Raw genomic sequence first — 22195 nt, 5'->3', positions numbered from 1 at the left:
CTTATTAAGTTGTTTAGAGCTTTACTAAGTTGCCGAGGCTGGTTTTGAACTTGCCATACTCCTGCCTTAGCCTCCCAAGCTACTGAAATTACAAATATGTGCCAAGGCACCCAGCAGGGTATGTGATTCTTTTGGGTTGTAAATTATGTTTCTATTACTGAAAGTATTAAAATAGATTGAGTCATTTCTTTGCTGAACCATGAGAGATTCCCAGAATCAGCTAGAAGCTAGACCAGGAAACTGGTAAGAACCATTTCAACTGTGAGTGCCCATAACTTGTGAGGGAGAAGGTTGATGAGTGCTTGCTGGGCCGAGAATTTCCCTGTTTTATCTTCTGAGGATAGAGCTCAAGGGCTCCTACTATACTGTTTCATCCCCTTCAGTTTCACTTTCTCTCCACCTAGTGGTGAGTGCCCCTGCCAACCCCACTAGAGTTTCCTTGTGTTTGACAAAGGCCACAGGTAATGAACAATTGTTCTGCTATGGTACTCTTCAAAATCACTTATACAAAAAGTAGTTATTTAAAACTGTGTTGCAATAAGATTGAAAAAAAGCTTTATTCTGGGTTGAGATTCAAATTAAGCAAAAGAACAGTGGTTCACCCAATAAATACCTGATATAGTGTTTCCTATGGTTTGAGGGTGTCCCCCAAAGGTTCATTCATATGTTGGGATCTTGGTCCCCAGTGTAGTGATGTTGAGGGGTGGGCATCAACCCTCACTCCAGCTTCCTTTCACATTATGTGATCTCTCCTTCTTTATATGCTCCTGTCATCATGGTGCCATTCACTTTCAAATGATGCTGCCAAGAGAAACTACCAGACCAGGACTATGTTCTTCAAATTTTCAGCCTCTAAAACTTTGAGCTAAATAAACCTCCTTTCTTTATAAATACTTGGCCACAAGTATTTTGTTATAGTAACAAAAAGCAAGTTAATACAGTGTTCAATAAAAAGTGACCTTCCATGTTACAGTATATGACAATATTCCCTTCTTAAAAATTTAGTTTTAAAGACTAGATCACAGCATGGAAGAATCACTTTGATGTAATACTGAGTTAAAAAGATAAAATATTCTGGTTGTATTTTGAGTGATGGATTAAAGAAAGAGCACTCCTCTACTTTTTTCTTGTCCAATTTAATCAGCATGTATTTTTTAATTTTTTAAATATGATATTTCTCAAATATTTTTTAGTTTTAGATGTACATGATACCTTTATTTATTTATTTTTATGTGGTGCTAAGAATCAAACCCAGTCCCTCACACATGCTAGGAAAGTGCTCTACCACTGAGCCACAACCCTAGTCCCAGCATGTATTTTTTATAATGAAAACTGTATAATACCATGAAGAATGGTTATGATATAATAAGGCAAAAAAAAAGTAGGGTATGGAGTTTTATATAATGAATTATATTTAAAAATTACAGTCATGTTAAAAACAGGTACAGAAAAATTATATGGAAGGAAGTGGACCAAAATACTAACACTGATTATATTAAAGTCATGAGATTGTTGGAAAGGATCTATTTCTACTTATTTAAATTTTTTGTATATAAATATTATAAAATTTTTGAAATGAAAAACTGTATCAGTCTATTGCCATGATTTTTGTGTTACATATAAAAATATATTTCATTCATTTAAAAGAGGAAAAATCAGTTTTTGTATATTTTCCCAGGGCCCTATTTTCCTGCTGCTGTTGATAAATGCTTCAGCGTTATTTAATGTTTTCTTTCCAATTACAAATAAGCAATACTCACAGTATAATCTTTTTATACAATGTCCTTCTCATTCCCCTAAATTTGCCTGCTTCCAGTCAGAAGTAATGGCTAGGAGCCTTTACTAGATAATCTCTGAAGTCCCTGCAATCTGTAATGCTTTAATTCCATCATCTAACATTAACAAAAATTAGAGCAGAACTGATCCATTCTCCCACCTTTCCCAATGCAAAAATGTGTAGGAACAATAGCAAAGTATTTCATATTACCAACGAGTAAGAAAATGATACTCCTCCCTTTCCCATTCCCTGAGAAGTTTGGTATAATCTAACTCTGAATGACATGAAACCTTAGGGCTCACTGGGAACAAGAATGATATAATTCAGAGTCAGGCTGATGGAAAGAAAGTCTTACTTCACAGGGACATGGATTGCACTGGTCTCATTCTACTAACTACAAGTTCAGTTCTGAAGTGCCAAACCAAAAAAAAAAAAAAAATCTGGGATACTTAATCAATTAAAAATGAAGATAAATTGTGATTTGTAACTTCTGGGGCTTGAGGTGTATCTTGTATAACAAATTATTTTTCATTTACGATGGAAAAGTGTAGACAATTCAGTAAAGTCATTACATTGTTTTAACTAGTTAGTAGGGAGTATCTATCACATTTTGAGATCACAGATTCTCAACAATATAAATTTTCCATTAAATCACTGATCAAATATATACCTACAGAACATTTTTCATGGTTTCCTCATTTAGCTAAATGAGTATGAACTGACTACAACCTAAAATATTTAAGTGTACATGTATTTAAATTTTTGATTGTCACTACTGTTAAAATGTTTAAAATTATCTTGAGCTAAATTAAGATGGAATTTTTTTTCAGTTTTCTTGCCTCAGTATCCCTAATATCTTCAAGTGGTTAATGATCAATAATTATTTGCTGAGTGAATGAAGACTACCTCACAATTTTTAATTATTCTCACTCATGCAAATTGGTAATTTTTGAGTCTGTTAATCAGATCTATTATAAAATTCTTCATCAAATGTCTCTGTAGTCCTTTGCAAGCCTGAACTTCTACATTTGCTACTAGGTATGATACCAAGTCTTACAAGCAGGATCTAATAATTGTGTTAAACTGTGTAAAATACTAGAGGCAGAAGAGAATATGTAAGAAACAGAATTACAACCAGAATATGACAAGGCATAAAAGAAACAATATAGCAGGTTCATGAACCAGAATGTTAGGTTTTGTTCTAGATGCTAAGGATTCAATGGTATGCAAAGCAGATAAACTTTTGCCTTCAGGGAGTTTGTATTACAGAGGCCAGAGATGGACACACAGATAAAAAAAGATAATTTCTGAATTATCTTTTCTGTTGAATACTACCAAAATAACTAACACAAAGGGCTGGATTGCCAATTCAGACTCATCAGAATTTAAGATACTACTATCAAAATTTATTAAAAATTTCAAAGATACAGGGATCATAAAGTACATATGAAACATGGAGAAGTTTAGGATGCCGACACTGTCTCTAAGATTCTTTCTTGCCACCTTAGTATTTGTTCTGGCCCAAATTTAACTTATAAAATCTATAAGTTAAACAATCCAAATTATTGACAAGAGCAAGAACAAAGGGTATGAATAGGAATATGTACAACACATTCTGGAAACAAGAAGGAAGTCAATGGTAGTAATGACAGGCCTGATCAGTTAGGACCTGGCAAGTCATAGTAAGTAAAAGTACCTTGGATTTGTTTTTTCTAAGTGAGTTAGGAGCTTTAGAAGTAGAGTTCTAAGCAGTGGAGTGACATGACTTTTTTAAAGGACCCCTCCTTGACTGTAGACTATAGTGTTAGCCACTGCGGTTGTGGCTCAGTGGTAAAGAGCTTGCCTAGCACGTGTGAGACAGAGTTGGATTCTCAGCACTGCATATAAATAAATAAATAAAAATAAAGGTCCGTTGACAACTAAAGAAAAATTTTTTTAAATGAACTGCAGGGGGCAGAGTGGGAGCACAGGAAACAGTTTTAAGTCTACTATAATAGTTCATAAAGAAATGACAATGGCTTGGACTTAGATGATGGATATAAAGTGCTGGTATGAGGTCAGATTTATAATTTGAAGGCAGTAGATGTCAGAAATTGCTGATATATGTTGGATTTTTAAAAATATCTAATTTCATAGTTTCTGTTTTAAGTTTAGTATAGTTACATTTATTATGATTATTAATCCATAATCTTGGGTTTTCTATATATTCAAATTTTTATTTTTTTTTAAACTTCTTTTCTGCCATCTTTAGACTGACCAAATGTTCTATGATTCTTTTATTCCCTATATCAACTTATAAGTTAAACATTTAATTTGTACTCTATTGTAGTTAACCTTGATATTTAAACCTGCATCTTACATACTATAGTTTCCAGTTCTTTAGTTCTGATATTTAGTAATGCTCCCTTTTAAAAGAGTAAATGGTTAAAAATTGGGGATGTAGCTGAGAGGTACATGCACAACATATACACAGCCTTGGATTCAAAACCCAGCACTGCAAAACAAACAAACAAAACACACACACACACACACAAAGATTATTTACTGATCTCTCACACAGATTTATGTTACTTTTCTCCAGAGTATTAATCACTGCTATGTTCTGATTAATCAAATATCAATGGGGTTTCAGACTTAAGAGGCAAGTTGCACATATTTATCTACTTCACTTTCTCTCAAACCTCACTAAAATTTCAGTAAATGAATTTATGTATTTATTTACTTTCTCTTTGCAGAGTTGGGGATCAAACCCAACATGCTAGGCAAGCACTCTATCATTGAGCTGTATCCCAGTTCAGTAAATGAATATTTTCTTAAAGTTAGTAAGGGAGAATAGAAAAGAATACAATAAAAATGAGATTTTGAGACCTGGAAAGCAGATGGATGATTGGCAGTGATCTAGTAGACACACAAAAAAAACGGAACCTCAAGCTAGCAGTGGGTAAAGAATTCTCGCAAAGCATAGGTTGCTTCTGGAACAGGAGGTGAGTAAGTAGGTTCTAAAATTAGGAGCACTAGCATAAAATCTGTCTGAAAAACAAAGCCGTAAATCCCCTCTCAGTTTCTCCTTGTGCCACTGCTTCTCTCTGTCCCAGCAGGAGTCTAGAGGCCAATCCTCTGCAGAGTCTAAAACAGAAGGTGCCTTAATTGGCAGCTAGGTGCTTTTGCTTCCCAGGCAGAAGACTAAAAGATTCTATTCTGAGAAATCAAGACTGCATAAGAGAAAATCCACAGATTCTGATGTTGATTCCAGAATACCCAATGATGAAGTTTAAACTTGACCAGCTTCACACTTAATTTGTTTATGAGCTGACAGCTCTATCAGATATGTGAAGAAAGCTACTAACAGAAAGAAAGATGAAAGCAAATATGAGTATCAACTTGAAGAGATTATACAAAGAGAAGAAAACTATTTTCAGAGATGTGAAACCTCAGAAATGCTATTTAAAAAGAGGCTCTCGAGAACAAAAACAAGCTACTGAAAATTAAAAACACAGCAGAAATGAAAAACTCAATAAAAATATTGTAAGAGAAAGTTCAAGAAATCTACTAGAGACAGAAAGTTTAAGAAATCTAACAAAAAGAGAGAGAAACAGAAGTAAAATAAGAAAACTAGAAGAGCAGACCAGAAGCACAAAAACAAATAATAGAAGTTCCAAAAGAGATAACAAATAAAACAAATGGGAAGTTTAAAATCATAAAAACCTACAAGAGAATTTCCTGGAGCTAAAGTATAGAGGCTCTTTTTTTTTTTTTTGCATGCCTGGCTAGTACTCTAGCAAATGAGCTATATTTGCAGCCTTGGAGCTAAACTATATGGCTATATTTGCAGCCCTGGAGCTAAACTATATGTCTCTAAGTTTGAAAAGATCCACCAAGTATTTAACACATGTGGAAATGGATCAACCCAAGGTAAATCGCTGTGAAATTTCAAACACTAGATAAAAACAGACTGTCTAGCTGGAAGAATAGCTTTAAAACTCCTAATGAAGACCTTGAATGTAGAATTCTATTCTCACTAGCCAAGTCATTTTCAAACATACAAAGTCTCAAAATTTTACTTTCGATGCACTCTTTTTCAAGAAGCTATCAAAGCATTTGCCCAATGATGCAAGAACTAGAAAGAGAAAAGTAGGATACAAAGAAATCCAACTCAGAAGAGGGGAAATCACAATTTCCAGGAATATTATAGGAATCCCAGAATGACGTATGCACAGGTGCAGGGGTTAACCATTCCATATTAAAGTTGTCTGACTAAAGAGATAGTTAAATTAAGGTATTATCAGTAGTATAATCTCCCTGCCATGGCATCCTGCCTTACCCAACAGAATTCCAGGTTAAAACTGGTCCAGTTCTTTCTGGATCACTGACCTACCGTTACCATGTGCTAGTAGTTTTTGCTCAGTTTTCTATGCCCCACTCCTTGGCATTGAGTCCTAAGTAATTTTTTGCTTTAACCTAATCCTAAAAGCTAGCAGATCATGGTGAGCTTAGAAATAAAAAAATACAGAGCAGCTAGTTCCTTTGGGTTATTTTCTACTGCATTCAACACCTGGTTCAGTTCACATTGTAGTTCTTCCTGATGACAGCTATGGCAGCCATGAAAATGCACCTCTTCAATCTTCACCTGAAGGAAACATAATCAAATGATGCCTCAGACATCATGTCTGAGCCAAGGTCACACTTTCCATGGGCTGTTTCCAGATAATAATAGTGTGGCAGGGATGTTAAAATAAGTCCCATGCCTGCAAAAGGGAGACTTCTCTGCCAGGCAAGTGGGACTGAGGACTTCCCATTAAGCCTTGTTTTCTAGAATTGCTGCCAGATGTCTAGGGCTCTTCCAAACTTCATCTCTTCTTCACAGGGGTCAGACCACCCTGCATTCTGACACCTTACCCAGGTTCTACTGGCTCTGACATTCCCCTCATGGGTATTTTCCCCAATAAATCTCTTGGACATGTAGTGTTTAATGTTTGCTTCTTACAGTACCCAAAGCATCACAAGTGGTGCCAGAAGAAGTATAAGAACACAAGCACTGAGTTGGAGAGCCAAGACGGGTTTTTACTGCTGTGTAGCTAAAAAGGATCATGTCCTAAGTGGCATTTAGACCACTGATAGCCTCTGGCAATTCACTGGAAAATGCCACAAAGAGGAATGTCCTTGTAGGTGCCATGATTCAAGCATTTGAACGATAAGGAAGGAACAGTGCCTACAAAGCAGCAGAGCTGGCTCTAGTTTGCACTGATGCCCTGCTGAGAACAAGGAACGGAGGGCCACTGTCAACAGTCAAAGGCTAGACTGAAAGCCATGAGGTCTCTTTGGTAGTTTACAAAGAAACTCTTATCTCCTGCAGTGAAAGAACAGATTCAGTTATGCAACATATAAAACAGGAATGATAAATTTCTGTGAAGGATAAGATAAGTATTTTAGGCTTTGTAAGGGACACAAGATCTTTGTTGCATATTTTTCTTGTTTTAGAATACTAAGTTCTGCCATGGTCTCCTCTGCAGGACTTAGTTGACAAGATTAGGCAATCACAAATCTCGATTTCTTAATATCTATGGAATGATTTGACATTTAACTCCCCCTAGTAATAGAAACTAGGTAGAATTGCTAAAGCACAGAAGCTAAGAGGCCTCATATCATGACCAGTAAAATGGAAGAGGGAGCCAAGGGGAATAGTAGAGATGCTTAATAGAACAGAAAGTGAGAAGTAAACTAGATAGGTAGCCACCAGGATGCTTCTTAACATCTATAACCAAGAAAGGAGAGAATGGAAGAGCACAGGAAACTGAGGATGGTCACCCCAATAAAGACATGATGCTTGCTTAGTTCCTAAGTTTCAGTTAATAATTTTACCTACACAGGTTTTATTTGTCAAACATCTTTTACTTTCCTTTGTAATTAATTTTCCATAATTCCACTTAGATTTGAACTTCAAAGGAAATAAACCTGTAAATAGCCTTTCTGCTTGCATTAAAATGCCATTATGTTCTTCTGGTTCCCACATACTGTAGATACTAGAAACTCTAACTTAATATCAAAGAAAGAAAAAAAAATATATCAAAGAAAGGACTGTTTGGTAAACTGTATGTCAGTAAGATTTTTACTGATCCTTCTCATAGCCAGTGTTTAGAATATTCCAAACAGGAAGAAAAGCAAGTAGCTAATTATAGAATATTAATGGATGAATGATGGTGAGTGATTTTTTAAATGATCTATTTCAAGAGAAACATTAAGATTTCAAGCTAATCTTTGTTCCAGAAGCAAAGGACTGAATGTTGTAAAATCTAAAAAGAGAAGTATGTATCTACACTACAATTCAAGTGGATGACAACTATAGAGAAGAGAAATGAACACAGATTTCAACTTTTTATAGAATAATTTTAAATCATACACACAAATAGATTAAAATAGAAAACTTAGCAATATGACATGTTCCCCTAGATGTTTATTAGAAGCTTCAATTTCCTACAGATATTTGATAATACGTGTGTTTTTCCCCTTGTTTATTTGGGAAAGTTCAAAAAGGATAGTGAAAGCTGTTTTAAGTATATTACTAGAATTTAGCTAGAATAAATTGTAGTGTTATACAAATACAAAAAAACACAGAGCTCAGATAGATTGCTGATCCCCATTGGTCCATAAGTATTTTAAACATCTGTAATATTCAAAGGTTATGGTAATGTGCCTATGTAAAGGGTAAAGGCAAAATAAAACTTTGGGCTGGATCAGTGGCACATATTTGTAAACCCAGTAACTCAGAAGGCTGAGGAAGGAGAGTCACAAGTTTAAAGCCAGTCTCAGCAACTTAGTGAGACCCTGTCTCAAAATGAAAAATAAAGGGGCGGGGGAGATAGCTCAGTCAGTAGAGTGCTTGCCTTGTAAGCACAAGGCCCTGGGTTCGATCCCCAGCACCCAAAAAATAAAAAGGGCTGGGGGTCTGGGGTTGTAGCTCAGTGTTAGAGCACTTGCCTAGCATGTGTGAGGCATTATGTTTGATCCTCAGTACCATATATAATTAAATAAATAAAATAAAGGTCCAATGACAACAAAAAAATATTAAAAAAAAAAAAAGGGCTGGGGATGTAGCTCAGTAGGAAAGCACCCCTAGGTTCAATCCCCAGTATTGAAATAAGTAAATAAATAAAAATATAAATATTATAAATATAAACAAGAAAGGAAAACGCTGATTATTATTATACTTCTTTTTTAGATGTTGAACTAGGTTTTGAAAAATCAAGCAGCTCTCTGGAGGTCACATAGTTATAGATGGAGACTGTAGGATTTGAACCCAGATCTGATACTAACTGTAGTATTTGTTCTGCTTTGGCAAACCTTTCTTATAAAAAGTCAGGTAATAAATATTTCAGGTTTTGCAAGCTGCAGTGTCTCTGAACTAACTATGACCTTGTGATAAATAAACAGTCATAGATAACATGTTAATAAATGAGTCTAACCGTGTTCCATAAAAATTCATTTACAAACATAGGTGGTGGGAAGGATTTGGCCAGGGTTATGGCTTGCCAATCCTAATATACATTAAAACATATGAACAAATTACTAAGGATCTAAGCTCTAAAGATTCTCCTTTTCTGACCTTCAGAACTATTTTTCATTTCTGCTCTGCTTATTCTACTGAATACAAAATTAAGATGACATCATATATTCATCTTCCCATTTTTATCTCTGCCCTAGTGCTGGACTGCCTCTCCCTAACACCAATTCCAGCTTTTTGGGCAAACACTTTAAGGTACCTTTTTCTTTTATCTTTTCAATGTGAGCACCAATACAGGAAAAATGGGCTTTTTCTCCTACTCTTAGTAAAAATACCTTTTTGGAATCTCAAAATGGAAGAAGAATGCATTCTTACAATTTATATTATTCAATATCCTCACTGAATATTTTTAAATGCTAATTAAAATTTGATACTAGATATCTGATACCAGATATTACCAAGGTGCTAATATCTGGGCAAGTGTCATCTTTGTAATCTTCCATTACTTAATTTTATATATTGCTACAGGACTCAAAACATGTCTTGTTAGACTTCATTCTCTTTTGGGTGGTGGGAATGGGGTTAAGGATTGAACCTAGGGGTGCTCTACCACTAAGCTACATGCCCTGCCCTTTTTATTTTTTTATTTTGAGACAGGGTCTCACTAAGTTACTGAGACTAGCCTCAAACTTGTTAAGCTCTGCCTCAGGCTCCCTTCATGCTGGGATTACAGAGCACATGCCACTCACCATTTAATTCACTCCCCCATTTAACTTTGAAGCAAATGTTGAAGTATTATTATAGAGAAACTGTCCTGCCCAGATCACTATTCCTTCTTCTCTTCAACATAATAATGAATAAGCGAGGACTGTGCCAGGTATGAAGAAAAAGAAGGTAAATAAAATTTCACTTCTTTGACTCTCTCTCTTATCTTCTTTATTAATCCCTGGCCTCTGCCAAAACTCACAAACCTAGATGAGCAATTCTAAAAAGCTTCTTCTCCTGCTGATGGTGCAGGTAGCTTTATCCCTCTAAGGTCTCTACTTTGTTGAACTGAAAGCTGCCCTTGAAATTAGATTAGAGCTGAAGGTTTGGCCCAGTAACAAAGAGCATGCCTAGCATTCACAAGGCCCTTAGTTCCAAAGGAAGAAAAAAGAGTGGGAGGGAGGAAGAGAAAAGAAGAAAGAAGAGGAGGGAGGGAGGGAGGGAGGGAAGGAAAGATATTAGACCAAAAAAGTCGAACAGGAAAAAAAAAAAAAAAAACAGGAAAGCCAAACAGGACATGAAGGTCTCTGGTCTTTCGTGGGTCACTCATCTGTTGCTTTATCTCTCCAGGGATTTAGCTACAGGAGGTCATGGTTTTGAACTAAACTACTGTAAAATCAAAATGAATTCCTACTAAAGTTCAAGTTCACCAAACCAAAACTAAATTATCTTCCTTTCCTAGTCAACAAGAGAAAAAGAGGTAATAACCAAATATCCCAAACAGACCATATGGATTGGCATGATAATGAAGTTCTAATCCTTAACATACACACACACACACACACACACATACACACGCACACACACACACACACACACACGCGCGCGCGCGCGCGCGCGTGCGTGCACAATCTGGTGTTAATCAAATGTTATTTTTCTGTTGTTCTGTCTTCCTGTTCCTGCCTTATAAGAAAGTAAAATAACCAATTGTCTTTGTTCTTTGTTTCTGCTTTCTTCAGCTTTTCTCTATAAAAATCAACCTCCTCTGCTCAGTTCATACGCTTAGTCTACTGTATGGAATGAAGTGTTCCTTAGTCTAGGATCACAAAATAAAACCAATCAAGAGTTTGAATTTGTTGTGATTTTTTTTACAACAATATTATAAACAATGGTCAATATAAAGTCAGTACTTATTTTATTCTGTTACTAATTGTTATTCTAAAAGTTTTATTTCCCCAAATAATTATAAATTCCTTATACTCAGTCTCTTTTTCTGCTTCTATCTCCTATGAACTAACATTATTTACTATATTCCTTTTATTTATTTATTTATTTTTTTTGCAGTGCTGGGGATTTGAACCCAGGGCCTTGTGCTTGCGAGGCGAGCACTCTACCAACTGAGTTATATCCCCAGCCTCTATTCCTTTCATTTGTCACTGGTCAGTATATTGTATCTACTGGCCTTTCCTCACATAATTTTAAAAAGAGATATTTAAAGTGGGCTTTACTTGATCAAGTACTTTACTTGATAATAGTCATTTCTTCAATATATGATCTAAGTTTTTTAGATCAGCTAGCTGACTGATATGCGTAGCTGTCCTATAATTTTCAAAGAGCACAGTCAACAGTTTAAAGCATTTTTAATTTCAGATACAAATTTTTTAAAAGTTAGGAGTCAAAGCATAGGAAAGTTGGTCGGGTAAGATTTCCTTAGCCCCACTTACCTCTGCAAGCAGATCATGTAGCTCTCCTTCACTAGGGCAGCATCCTAATGACCTGATAATTGTTCCAATTTCTCTGGGGGGAAAACAAAACAAAACAAAAAACACTGTCAATAGTTTTAGAATAAACTCTTAAAAGGCAAGTATTATATAAATTACCCAGTTAAATAATTATCTAAATGATTCCAGATCTTAGGTAGTATAACAAATCACTCTCAAGTATTGCCTCACAGTTATAAAAGATACTTTGTGGGGAAAGGAAAAGGCAAACAAGTGAACCAGAGATGAAAGAAATGTTTTCACTGACTGGCAAATGCAAACCTTTCCTGGGCCAAAATCAAAAAGTTCTAGAAAAGGAATAAAAAGGGAAGGAGGGAGAATAAAAATAAGAAATGCCCCCCTTGCCAGTTGATTTTAATTGTTACTTAATTCTTTGGGGCCTGAGTTTTCACATCTGTAAAATGAAGATGTTTACATTAGTGACAGAAGTACAATGGTAGAGTATTTTAAAGTAGGGCCTGTACTGCCACACTGTCAGGGGTCAACCTGACAGGTTGTCAGAGTAGGTCAGTACCTGATTAAGTCTCCTAGTAAGTAGAACACTGCACCTTTCTCCAAACACTTAGAACTGGGCTGGAGATACAATAAGACACACATCAAATATAATGAACTACTATAACATGAAGCACAGCTCTTGGCAGAGTAGCCTTGTACAAAATTTAGTTACTCCCCTTTCCCTTCCTTACATTGTTATATACAAAGTAATTCAGTTTAACAAATAATCTAAGAAAAGTATAAATTCTATTCAATGCACTCTGATATAAAGATGGGCATTTGTATTCAAATTTAAATAACTTCCATTCAAAATTATTAAAATGAAGGTCATAGTATTTGAATACTAATTTAACAAATTTTCCCTTAACTAGAATATTCATTTCTTTACCATTCTGGATAAATTTAGTGAAATTTTATTTACTCCCTATTTTACTGAGAAAACATTTTAAGTAAGAATTTTTGAATTCTTCAAAGAGGTTGCAGGATGAGTACAAACTTAATAGAAAAACCTAAAGTCAATAATTATGGAGGACAAGATTTTCATTCTTATTTTCCTTCATAATAAATGAAGGGAAAACAAAACACAAAGATCAACTGTATTTCATACCTCCCATGAATAACTATAGTCTCAACATTTCTGCATTATTTTTTATGCCTATATCCCAAACCTAAGCAGAATCTGAACATGATATTACTAGAAAGTAAAAACATTTTATAAGATTACGCTTTCTCTCAATACATCCCTAGAGATGTCCTGTGAAAATGAACAACATCAATGAAGTAAATATGCTTGTATTTGAAATATCAGACTGGCTACAGTATACATGAAAATATATAGACAATGAGGCAGGGACAAAAACTGTGATTTGGTAAGAACGGACTTTCCCCTTTACAACATTGTAGGCCCCTTTGTACACTGATTCAGAACTGCTTAAAACTCCAGAATCAAGGACAAGCTAAATCTGTGGTAACTTACACAACAAAAGGGAGGACAGGAAAGGTAGGTGGGAAAGAAACCTGATAGCCTTTGCTGGCAAGAATTTTGAAGGATGTGAGATGGGAGAAAAAAATTCTAGGCCTATGCTTTCCAATGCACTAGCCACTAAATACATCTGGTTATTAAGCATTTGAAATGTGGCTAGTCCAAAGATGTACCAGAAGGAGAAAAAGCACACAGATTTTGAAGACAGTATAAAAAGACAATGTAAAATATTTCATTAATATTTAATAGTGATTATAATATTAAAATGACATTTTAGACATTCAAATATCTTAGACCTATTAGGTTAAGTTAAATATACTGTTAAAATTAACTGTACCTATTTCTTTTTTAGTTTTTAAAAAATGTTGCTACTAGCAAATTTAAAATTGAATGGGTACTACTCCTTTTGAACAATGTTTTTCTAGGGAATAGCTGCCATCACAAGTCAGACTTTGAGAACAGTGATAAAGAGAAAATTACATCATGCTCTGTCCCCCTTGTGCCTCTCTGAGAAACTTTAAGCAATATTTTAATTGTACATGGAGGAGTTGAATAAAATTTCTAATGTTCTACAGAGTAGAGTAACTATAGTTGACAACAATTTAATTGTATATTTCCAAATAGCTACTAGAGAGGGCTGTGAATGTTCCCAACACAAAAAAAGTAATATTTGAGGAGATACATATACCAGTTACCCTGATCTGATCATTACATATTGTATGCATGTGTTGAAATATCACACTGTATCCCATAAATATGTACAATTATTATTTGCCAATTAAAATTTGTTTTTGTTTTTTATTTTTAGATAAAGACTAGCTTTGTTGCCTAAGCTGATCTCAAACTCCAGGGCTCAAGTGATCCTCCTGCTTCAGTCTCCTGAATAGCTGGAAATATAAGTACATATCACTTTATCTGGCTCTAAGTCAACTAAAAGTTTTTATATAATTTTTTAATTTAAATTATTTTTAATGCTTTTGGAATATTGAACTGTAATTTCTTTCTAATATGAACAGTGAACCCAAGATGGTCATTTTATATGTAAGTTATTTAAGTACTATATATGAGATTATAATACAAATTTCCGTAGTTTTTTTTCTTTTTTTTATTGTAAACAAATGAGGTACAACTTGTTTCTCTGGTTGCAAATTTCCATAGTTTAACAACTAATACTTTCTTAATATTTGATTTGTATAATATTTGAAAAGTATTTTCACATATACCATCTTACCTGATCTTCACTACAGCTCCATCCTAGGTATCTAGGAATGTTATCTCAATTTATGGATAAAGTTGAAACCAAAATTATAGGTAATTGGGTCCAATAGAGGAATGAAGGTCATCTGAGTCTGGGAAGTTGGGAGACTGGAACGTCTATGTCTCCAGAGCCCTTTTGATCACCAAGGTTACTGCCTATACTACCACACTCAAAAGGCTGCAGCCAGGGAATTGCTAATTAATGCCCTCTGGGCCCCTACCTGTCTGAATCACTCCATTCCACTGCTACCCCCCCTGCCCCCCATTCCCCCTGCCCATCTGCTTCTCACCTTTTTGCCATCTCATTAGCATCTCCTGGGTCTAGTCAGTAGACAGGAAGGAAAAAGATAAGGGAGGGAGAGAGTAGGAGATAATCTATAAAAAGGGCAGGATGTGATCACTTCTTGGGATACCAGAACATCAGTCATGGCCCCCTTCTCCCTCCTGGGAGAAGCCTACTACCTTTAAATAAAACCTGCTTCATATGCTTGCCTTGGCTTGCTTCTCTGGTGTTATACTTCAACATCTGAGGAAGCAGAACTCGTCAATGATACATGGCAGTATCAAAGTGACTAAAACTAATTATAAATGATTTGACCATGGTTACATAGCTAGTAAGTGACAGTACTAGAGTTAAAATGCATTTTTAGTAATTCCGGATCCTATTCATTCAACAAAATGAACATGAGTACCTAATGGGTGCCAGAGACTAGACCAGGTGATAGGGATACAGAAATAAATAAGATCAAAATTTTCCTTGCTCTCATGGAATTTATGTTCTAATGGAGAAGACTGAAAAACAAGCAATTATTATAAAAAAAAAAATTAGGCAAAGGGCAGTGGTTGATAGAGTATCATGGGCATGCAGAGAAGGGTCCTAACCTACACTGAGATTGTGGGTCCAGGAATAGCTTCCATCAGAATTGACTTTTAAACTACTTAAAGCACACATAGGAAAAGAAATGTTTCAAGCAAAGGAGATAGCATACTTGAAGACCCCAAGTTCACTGAGATCACTTGCCATTCAAAGATCAAAAGAAGTTCAGTGTGGCTGGGACAGAAGATATAAGACAGGGAAGAACAAGAAAGTAAACCAAAGTCCTGACAAGTGACCAGATTACATGGGACCTCGAAAACCATGCTAAGGAGTTTAAAGATTTTCTAAGAGTTACAGAGTAACACTGAAGGGTTTTTAAGTAGCATGATGACATGATTAGACTGAAGTAATGACTATAGTCATACATGTGAGAAATGATATCTGTTTAAAGTTTTTCAGTATAGCATTATTTGTAATTATTTTTATAAGCTAAAAACAAACCAATGTCCAATAATAGAGTAAATAAGTTATGACTTATCTATACAATGGAATAATATTCTGAAAACAAAAGAGATTCTTTATATTCAGATTTGAAATGATGCCCCAGACACATTATTATGTAAAAAGGGTAAAGTGCAAAAATAATTGTTACCATTTGTGGGGTTTTCCCTCTTCCCTATGCTAGAGATGGAGCTCAGGGCCTCACACATGTTAGGCAAGTGCTACATGCCCAATTTCATTAATATTTAAAAGAAAACCAAAAGGAAAGAAGAAATATATCTCCAGTCTGGCAGGCTACACAAGGAGTAAGTTAACATTACCTGGCAAGGAGAGAGTGGGTGGCATGGCAAAGGCTGGAGGAAGCATTCACAATGTACCTTTTGAACCTTCTGAATTTCAAACAAATGAATAAATAAATTTTAAATTAAATGACTTAATATAATAAGATGAATATTCTAGTTGCAAGATAAAAACCTGCTGCCTTACCCAAAAAGATTAAGTGCAGTGGTCTGACCCAGGGGCCATAAAGAAGAACAAGAAGAGTAAATAAGGGCTGGGGATATAGCTCAGTTGGTAAAATGTTTGCCTCGCAAGCACAAGGCCCTGGGTTCAATCCCCAGTACCACAAAAAAAAAAAAAAAAAAAAAAAAAAAAAAGAGTAAATAAATCCCAGGAATAAATCCCAGGAATAGTAGAAATCCATCAAACCTCATGAACCACTGAACATGAGGAGGGAAGAAGATCAGAAAAGAGGTAAGGGTGAATTACCAACTGGTAATGAGTTAGAAAAAATTAGAGAAACAAGTTTAGGAAAGAGGCAGGTAAAAAGTTACATGTTGGATATGTTGAATTTCCAACATGCACATTTTTTATTTGCTTTTATTAGTGCATTATAGTTGTGCATAATAGCTGAGTTCATTTTGACATAACCATACATGCATGGGATTTAATTTATTCCATTTCAGTCCCTGGTTTCCTCCCTTGCCTTCCCTTCCTCCTCTCCCCTTTTCCTCTATTCTATTGGTCTACCTTCCACTCATTTATCAATTTATTCTTAATTAGTGCTTTATAAATATACACAAAGGTAGAATTCACTATTATATATTTATACATGAACATAGCATAATTTTGTCAAATTCATTCCTCATGTCCTCCTCTTTCTCAGCCCTCCTCATTCCTTCTCAATCTCCTTTTTATACCCCACTGACCTTCCCTCTATTTTCATTATATCCAACACCCTCCCTGCTTATTCCCCCTACTTTGCTCTAGCTCTGACATGCACATTCTTGCTGGTTGTCAGGCTCTGACCATATTTCAGAGTTACACTTGCAGTGAGCAACCCTGAGGGATAAGATAACATCTCCCTCCAGGATAAAGAGCAGGCCTTTTCACTGCTTGCTATAAAAGCAGATGATTCCCCAAGCTCAGTGTTGCTTTCTATAATACCACCCATTTCTTGTGCAAGTATCCACCTGCGCCATCACTGCAGAACTCTGAGGGCAAGATTAAGCTCATGTTCCTTGCTATGCCCATCATAATGAGGTCCTTTGTCACTGACCCAGGAATCTCATGCCAAGGAAGGTATTTTAAAACTTTAGGACCTGAGAGATGTAAGCATGTCTTAATACTAATGGGAATAAGCCAGTGTACCAAAGGCAATTCAGAGTGAGTGGTCTCACTGAGGAGGAACAAGGTCTGGGACAGGTGCTTAGTGTGGGTGTCCACAGGCCACCCCCATCCTAGGTCCTGCCACTGGCAAGTTGCTACATGGGAGAGGCAGTAGGGTATTTCTTTTAATCTTAGGAAAATTCAGTCTGCCTCTTTCCGCCTCTCTTTAAAGGTACCAAAAACATACAGTGGAGAAAATATACCCTTTCCAATAAGTGGTGCTGGGAAAACTGGTTATCCATATATACTAGAATGAAAGTAGATCCCTATCTCTTACTCTACACAAAAGCCAACTCAGAATGGATCAAACATCTAGGAATTAAACCAAAAACTTGCCACTGTTAGAAAAAAAACAGGGCCAATACTCCAACATACAGATGTAGGCAATGACTTCCTCAATAGGACCCCTCAAGTTCAGGAAATAATACCAATAACTAAAAAGAGGGATGGCATCAAATTAAAGCTTCTGCACAGCAAAGGAAATAAGAGTATAAAGAGAGAGCCTAGAGATTGGAGAAAATCTTCACCAGCTACTCTTCTGATAAAGGATTACTATCTGGAGTAAATCAAGAACTCAAAAAAGCCAAATAATTTAATTATTAAATGGTAAATGAATTAAATAGGTATTTCTCAAAAGAAATCCAAATGGCCAGCAAATGCATGAAAAAAACATTTAACATGTTTAGCAATCAGGGAAATACAAATCAAAACTACATTGAGATTGTACCTTACTCCAGTTAGTATGACAGTCATCAAGGATACGAATAACAATAAATGCTGGTGAGTATGGTGGGGGGGATAAACTGTTATACACTGTTGGTGGGATTGTACAATCACTATGGAAATCAGTATGGGGTTCCTTAAAAAACTAGGAATGGAACTACTACGTGACCCCACTATACCACTCCCAATGTTTATCCAAAAGAATTGAACTCAACATATTGTAGATACACACATATACCCATGTTTATAGCAGTGCAATTGACATAGGCAAGTTATGGAACCAGTTTAGGTGTCCATCAACAGATGAATGAATAAAGAAAATGTACACACATACATACACACACAAAATGAAGTTTCACTCAGCCAAAAATAAGAATGAAATTATGTCATTTGCAGGAAAATGGACAAAACTAGAGAGCTTTATGTTAAGTCAAATGAGCTAGACCCAGAAAGTCCAAGGGTCAAATGTTTTCTCTTATATGAAAAACTAGAGCAAAGAAAGAAAGAAAGAAAAAAGGATCTTGTGAAAACAGAAGAGACAATAGGGTAGAGGAAAGGAATCACAGGAGGGAAGAGGGGAGGTCAAAGGGAGGTATTGTGAAATGAAATTGATCAAATTATGTGTATGAAAAAATGTCACAATTAATCCAACTATTATATTGGATTATGGATCAATTTAAAAAAAAACTTTTTAAAAAGAACTTGCTGCTCTCCTCTTCTCTTATGTACTAGTCTAGCTAGACTGGCTCGCTTTGCCTAGGTGGACCACAGAAAACATCATCTTCTCTCTCTCTAGTCTTAAAACACAAAGGCCTAACTAATACAAGGGGGGAAAAGGCAAAGATCCTTTTGCTGATGAGTCCACAATAGGCTGAAGAACAATACAATTCTCTCGTGAACTTACTCTGCCCACTGACCCTCTAGTTCGCCATCTTTTTTTTTTTTTTTCTTCCTTTTTCTCTACTGACCAAGATTCCTCTCCTCCTGCAAGAAGGAAACCTCTTCAATTATGCTCTAGAAGCTGCAGTGAGGTCCCCTGTGACTGAACTTGGCATGGAGGACCCAATGCTATCCCTGTTTCTGGCCTAGATCTCATCAGCACAATAGTTTTCCTTTCTCCCATTTCTCCTCAAGACTGCACTGGCCTTGGGGTCCCAGTACAAAACAGGAGAGGAATAGAAGGAGTCACAAAAACTATAATTAATATTGAACTTATTATTGGTTTTGGCAAGTAGGGGAATAAGCTTTGATTGGATTTATGATAGTGAAGAGATGTGATTTATCTGTTTCCTTCAAATTGCTATCATGCAATTCCTATCTGTAAGCTTCATTTGTGGTTTAGAAATGGGATGAATAAGAAATTCCCACATGAAAACTCTTTCCTCCAGGTAATACAAGGCAAGGTCCTTTCTGAGAGTGAATGGAGAGGAAGAAAGAAGCCAAGATTCATTCAACACCACTACTCCTTGCCTCTACAGGGGCCCATGTCTCAAGAGCTGGCCTTGCTCTCACATTCTACCACCTAAGCTTAACTGGATGAACTGCAAATTTTGCATTTTTCTGTATGCTCCTCCAGAATCCTTTTCCATTCTTCTCCACCCCTCCCAGTTTCCCCAAGGGACCCACCTTTCTCTTCTTTGGTATGAGGCTCTCTTGCTTCAGGCTTCCTGACGTGCTTAGTCAACAAAGGCAGAGCACTACAATCTTCTACTGCTGTATAACAAGCCACCCAAAATATAACTGGCTTAATCAACAATGCTTTATCATCTTTCACAGTTATGGGTTGGCTAGGTGGTTCCTCAACTGGTTTTGCCTGGGCTCACTCATGAACCTATGGTTAGCAGTTAATTAATCTACACATGGTGCTCAATGTTTCACAGTCAGTCCTTCAAAATTTCCATTATCATTCTCCTGATCTCTGGGCCCCTCCACCTTTCATCTTGCCTACTCTGTTAATCCATAACCCTGAACAACTCTAATTTTCACTTTCTTTGTTCCTGTAAAGCACTGCTGGAAGAAAACAATTAACAGAAAAAAACAATGCTCACTGTAAATTCATTCCATCCAACACCAAGGGTGTCCTGGATGGTGCCCAACAATTCTTCCATTCATCCCTGTTGATTCCTAGCAAACTCCCCAACAATAGCTATTCTCCAACATCTCTGCCTCAAACTCCAAAGCACTATTCCTTCTCAGCAGGTCTATAGCCTTGTCACTGAACAGGTGCAAACTGTACCATCCCTGGCACCACAATTAACCCCACACCACCTTTATAGTCATTGTCTTTGGACCATGCCTCTTTCCTTAGCTCTAAGCCTTGGAGCTCTTCACTAATACAAGGAACCCCTCTTGGTGTTTCTTAGCTTTGGTGTTGGCTCACATGTGTTTCTGACATACTTGCCACTACCTCTCAGTATCTTCATTCTTTCCTGAAGAAATAAATTAGTTACTTCCTCTTTTGCCTTAAATACTGATGCTTTCCTTATCTTGAAAAAAAATTTTTGATGCATGCTTTACCACTCCCAACCATTCTACTTTCCTGATTCCTTTCAACAATCTCAATACTTCTTGTAAATTATTTAATTCTCTCTCTCCCTCTTCTTCCCTCCCCCACCCCTTTAAATGTGATTGAAACCCAGGGTCTAGAATATGCTAGGTGAGCCTCTACCACTGCATCTCCAGTGCAAAATGACCTCTCTTTTAACTGCCAACTCCATGCCCTAGGCATCTACTCCACATCTAACCTTTGCAAAATCCTGCCATCACTAGCTCTTACTCCCAGGTTGGTACATTCTCTCTTACCTACTCCTTTCCTTCTTTATCTTTTCTCCCTCTTACCTCCCTGTCTTCCACAATTCTGTCTCCCTCTCTTCCTCCCAAAGTCACTTACAACCCCCTGCCCCTGAAACCCTGGTTGCAAGATTATCTTGACTATTTAAAATATTACAGAGGGACTAGGGTTGTAGCTCAGTGATAGAGTGCTTGCCTAGCATGTGTGAGGCACTGGGTTCAATTCTCAGCACCACATATAAATAAATAAAATTAATTTTAAAAATTAAAAAAATAAAATAAATAAATAGATAAATAAATAAAATATTACAGAACAAGCAGTATAATAGATTTGGACAAAAAGAAAAATCACCGGTGACCTTAATAAAAGCACTTGCAGTGGAGGGGGAAGAAAAAACTCCAGAGAACCAATGGTGAGAAAATTAGATCCCAGTGACAGAATACACAATTGAGGGACATGACTATTTAAACAGAATGCAAGCTGGGAGTGGTAGTGCATGCCTGTAATCCCAGCAACTTGGAGAGACTAAGGCAGAAGGATGGCCAAGTTCAAGTTTCAGCAATTTGGTAAGACCCTGTCTCAAAATAAAAAATAAAAAAGGCTAGGGATGTAGTGCACTCCTGGGTTTAATTCCCAGTACAAAAGAAAGAGAGAGAGACAGACAGACAGACAGACAGATAAACAAGATTGCACACCACAGTGAAGAGTTGTTGCATAGCATTGACCGTGTTGTAGGTACAGTTCTAGCACAGTACATGTATTAATTCACTGAACCTCACAACAACCCCATGAGGGAGGTACTACAATTATCTTTATTTTACAGAGGAGGAAACTTAAACTCAATAGACACTCAATAACTTGAACAGGATTCTATATAGCCAACATATTCAACTCCTCAGAACTAGGGAAATCTTGGTGAAAGTTGTGAAATCTGACAGAGAAATAAATAGAAATTGGGGATGAGAACAAACAAAAACTCTCATAATGTAAGGAAGGCAGAATAATTAGTTTTCTGGGTTAGGAATGGACATTTCCTCTAAGTCTAGGAAGAAAAGTCCTCACACCTCTCATATTTCTTATGCCTGGATCATGATCTGTGTAGATGTGAGAAAAAATACCTTCTGTCAGGTTAGTATTAGTGGAAGGTAATCATACAGTGTTTGACCATGTATATTAGCCTCTGTTTTTAAAGTGCTTTAA

The 22195-nt window shown here is 36.3% G+C and overlaps 1 protein-coding gene across 2 annotated transcripts in view; it reads right to left on the bottom strand.

The window, feature by feature from the left end:
- Nucleotides 1–22195, bottom strand: part of Efcab2 (EF-hand calcium binding domain 2) — a 114421-nt gene that overhangs the window by 17908 nt on the left and 74318 nt on the right. Inside the window, exons 2-3 of one of the 2 annotated variants that reach the window (XM_047520446.1) lie at nucleotides 12276–12334; nucleotides 11705–11777 (exon numbers count right to left, since the gene is read on the bottom strand). In XM_047520446.1, the coding sequence (XP_047376402.1) occupies nucleotides 11705–11777; nucleotides 12276–12334 (132 nt within the window). The remainder of the gene's footprint in view (nucleotides 1–11704; nucleotides 11778–12275; nucleotides 12335–22195) is intronic. The other variant, XM_047520447.1, reaches the window with a different exon arrangement.

The sequence above is a fragment of the Sciurus carolinensis genome, chromosome 12 (assembly GCF_902686445.1).
Source record: "Sciurus carolinensis chromosome 12, mSciCar1.2, whole genome shotgun sequence".
Classification (NCBI taxonomy): Eukaryota; Metazoa; Chordata; class Mammalia; order Rodentia; family Sciuridae; genus Sciurus; species Sciurus carolinensis.
Note: the sequence above shows the minus strand (reverse complement) of the source record. Positions and strands in the feature narration are given on the sequence as shown.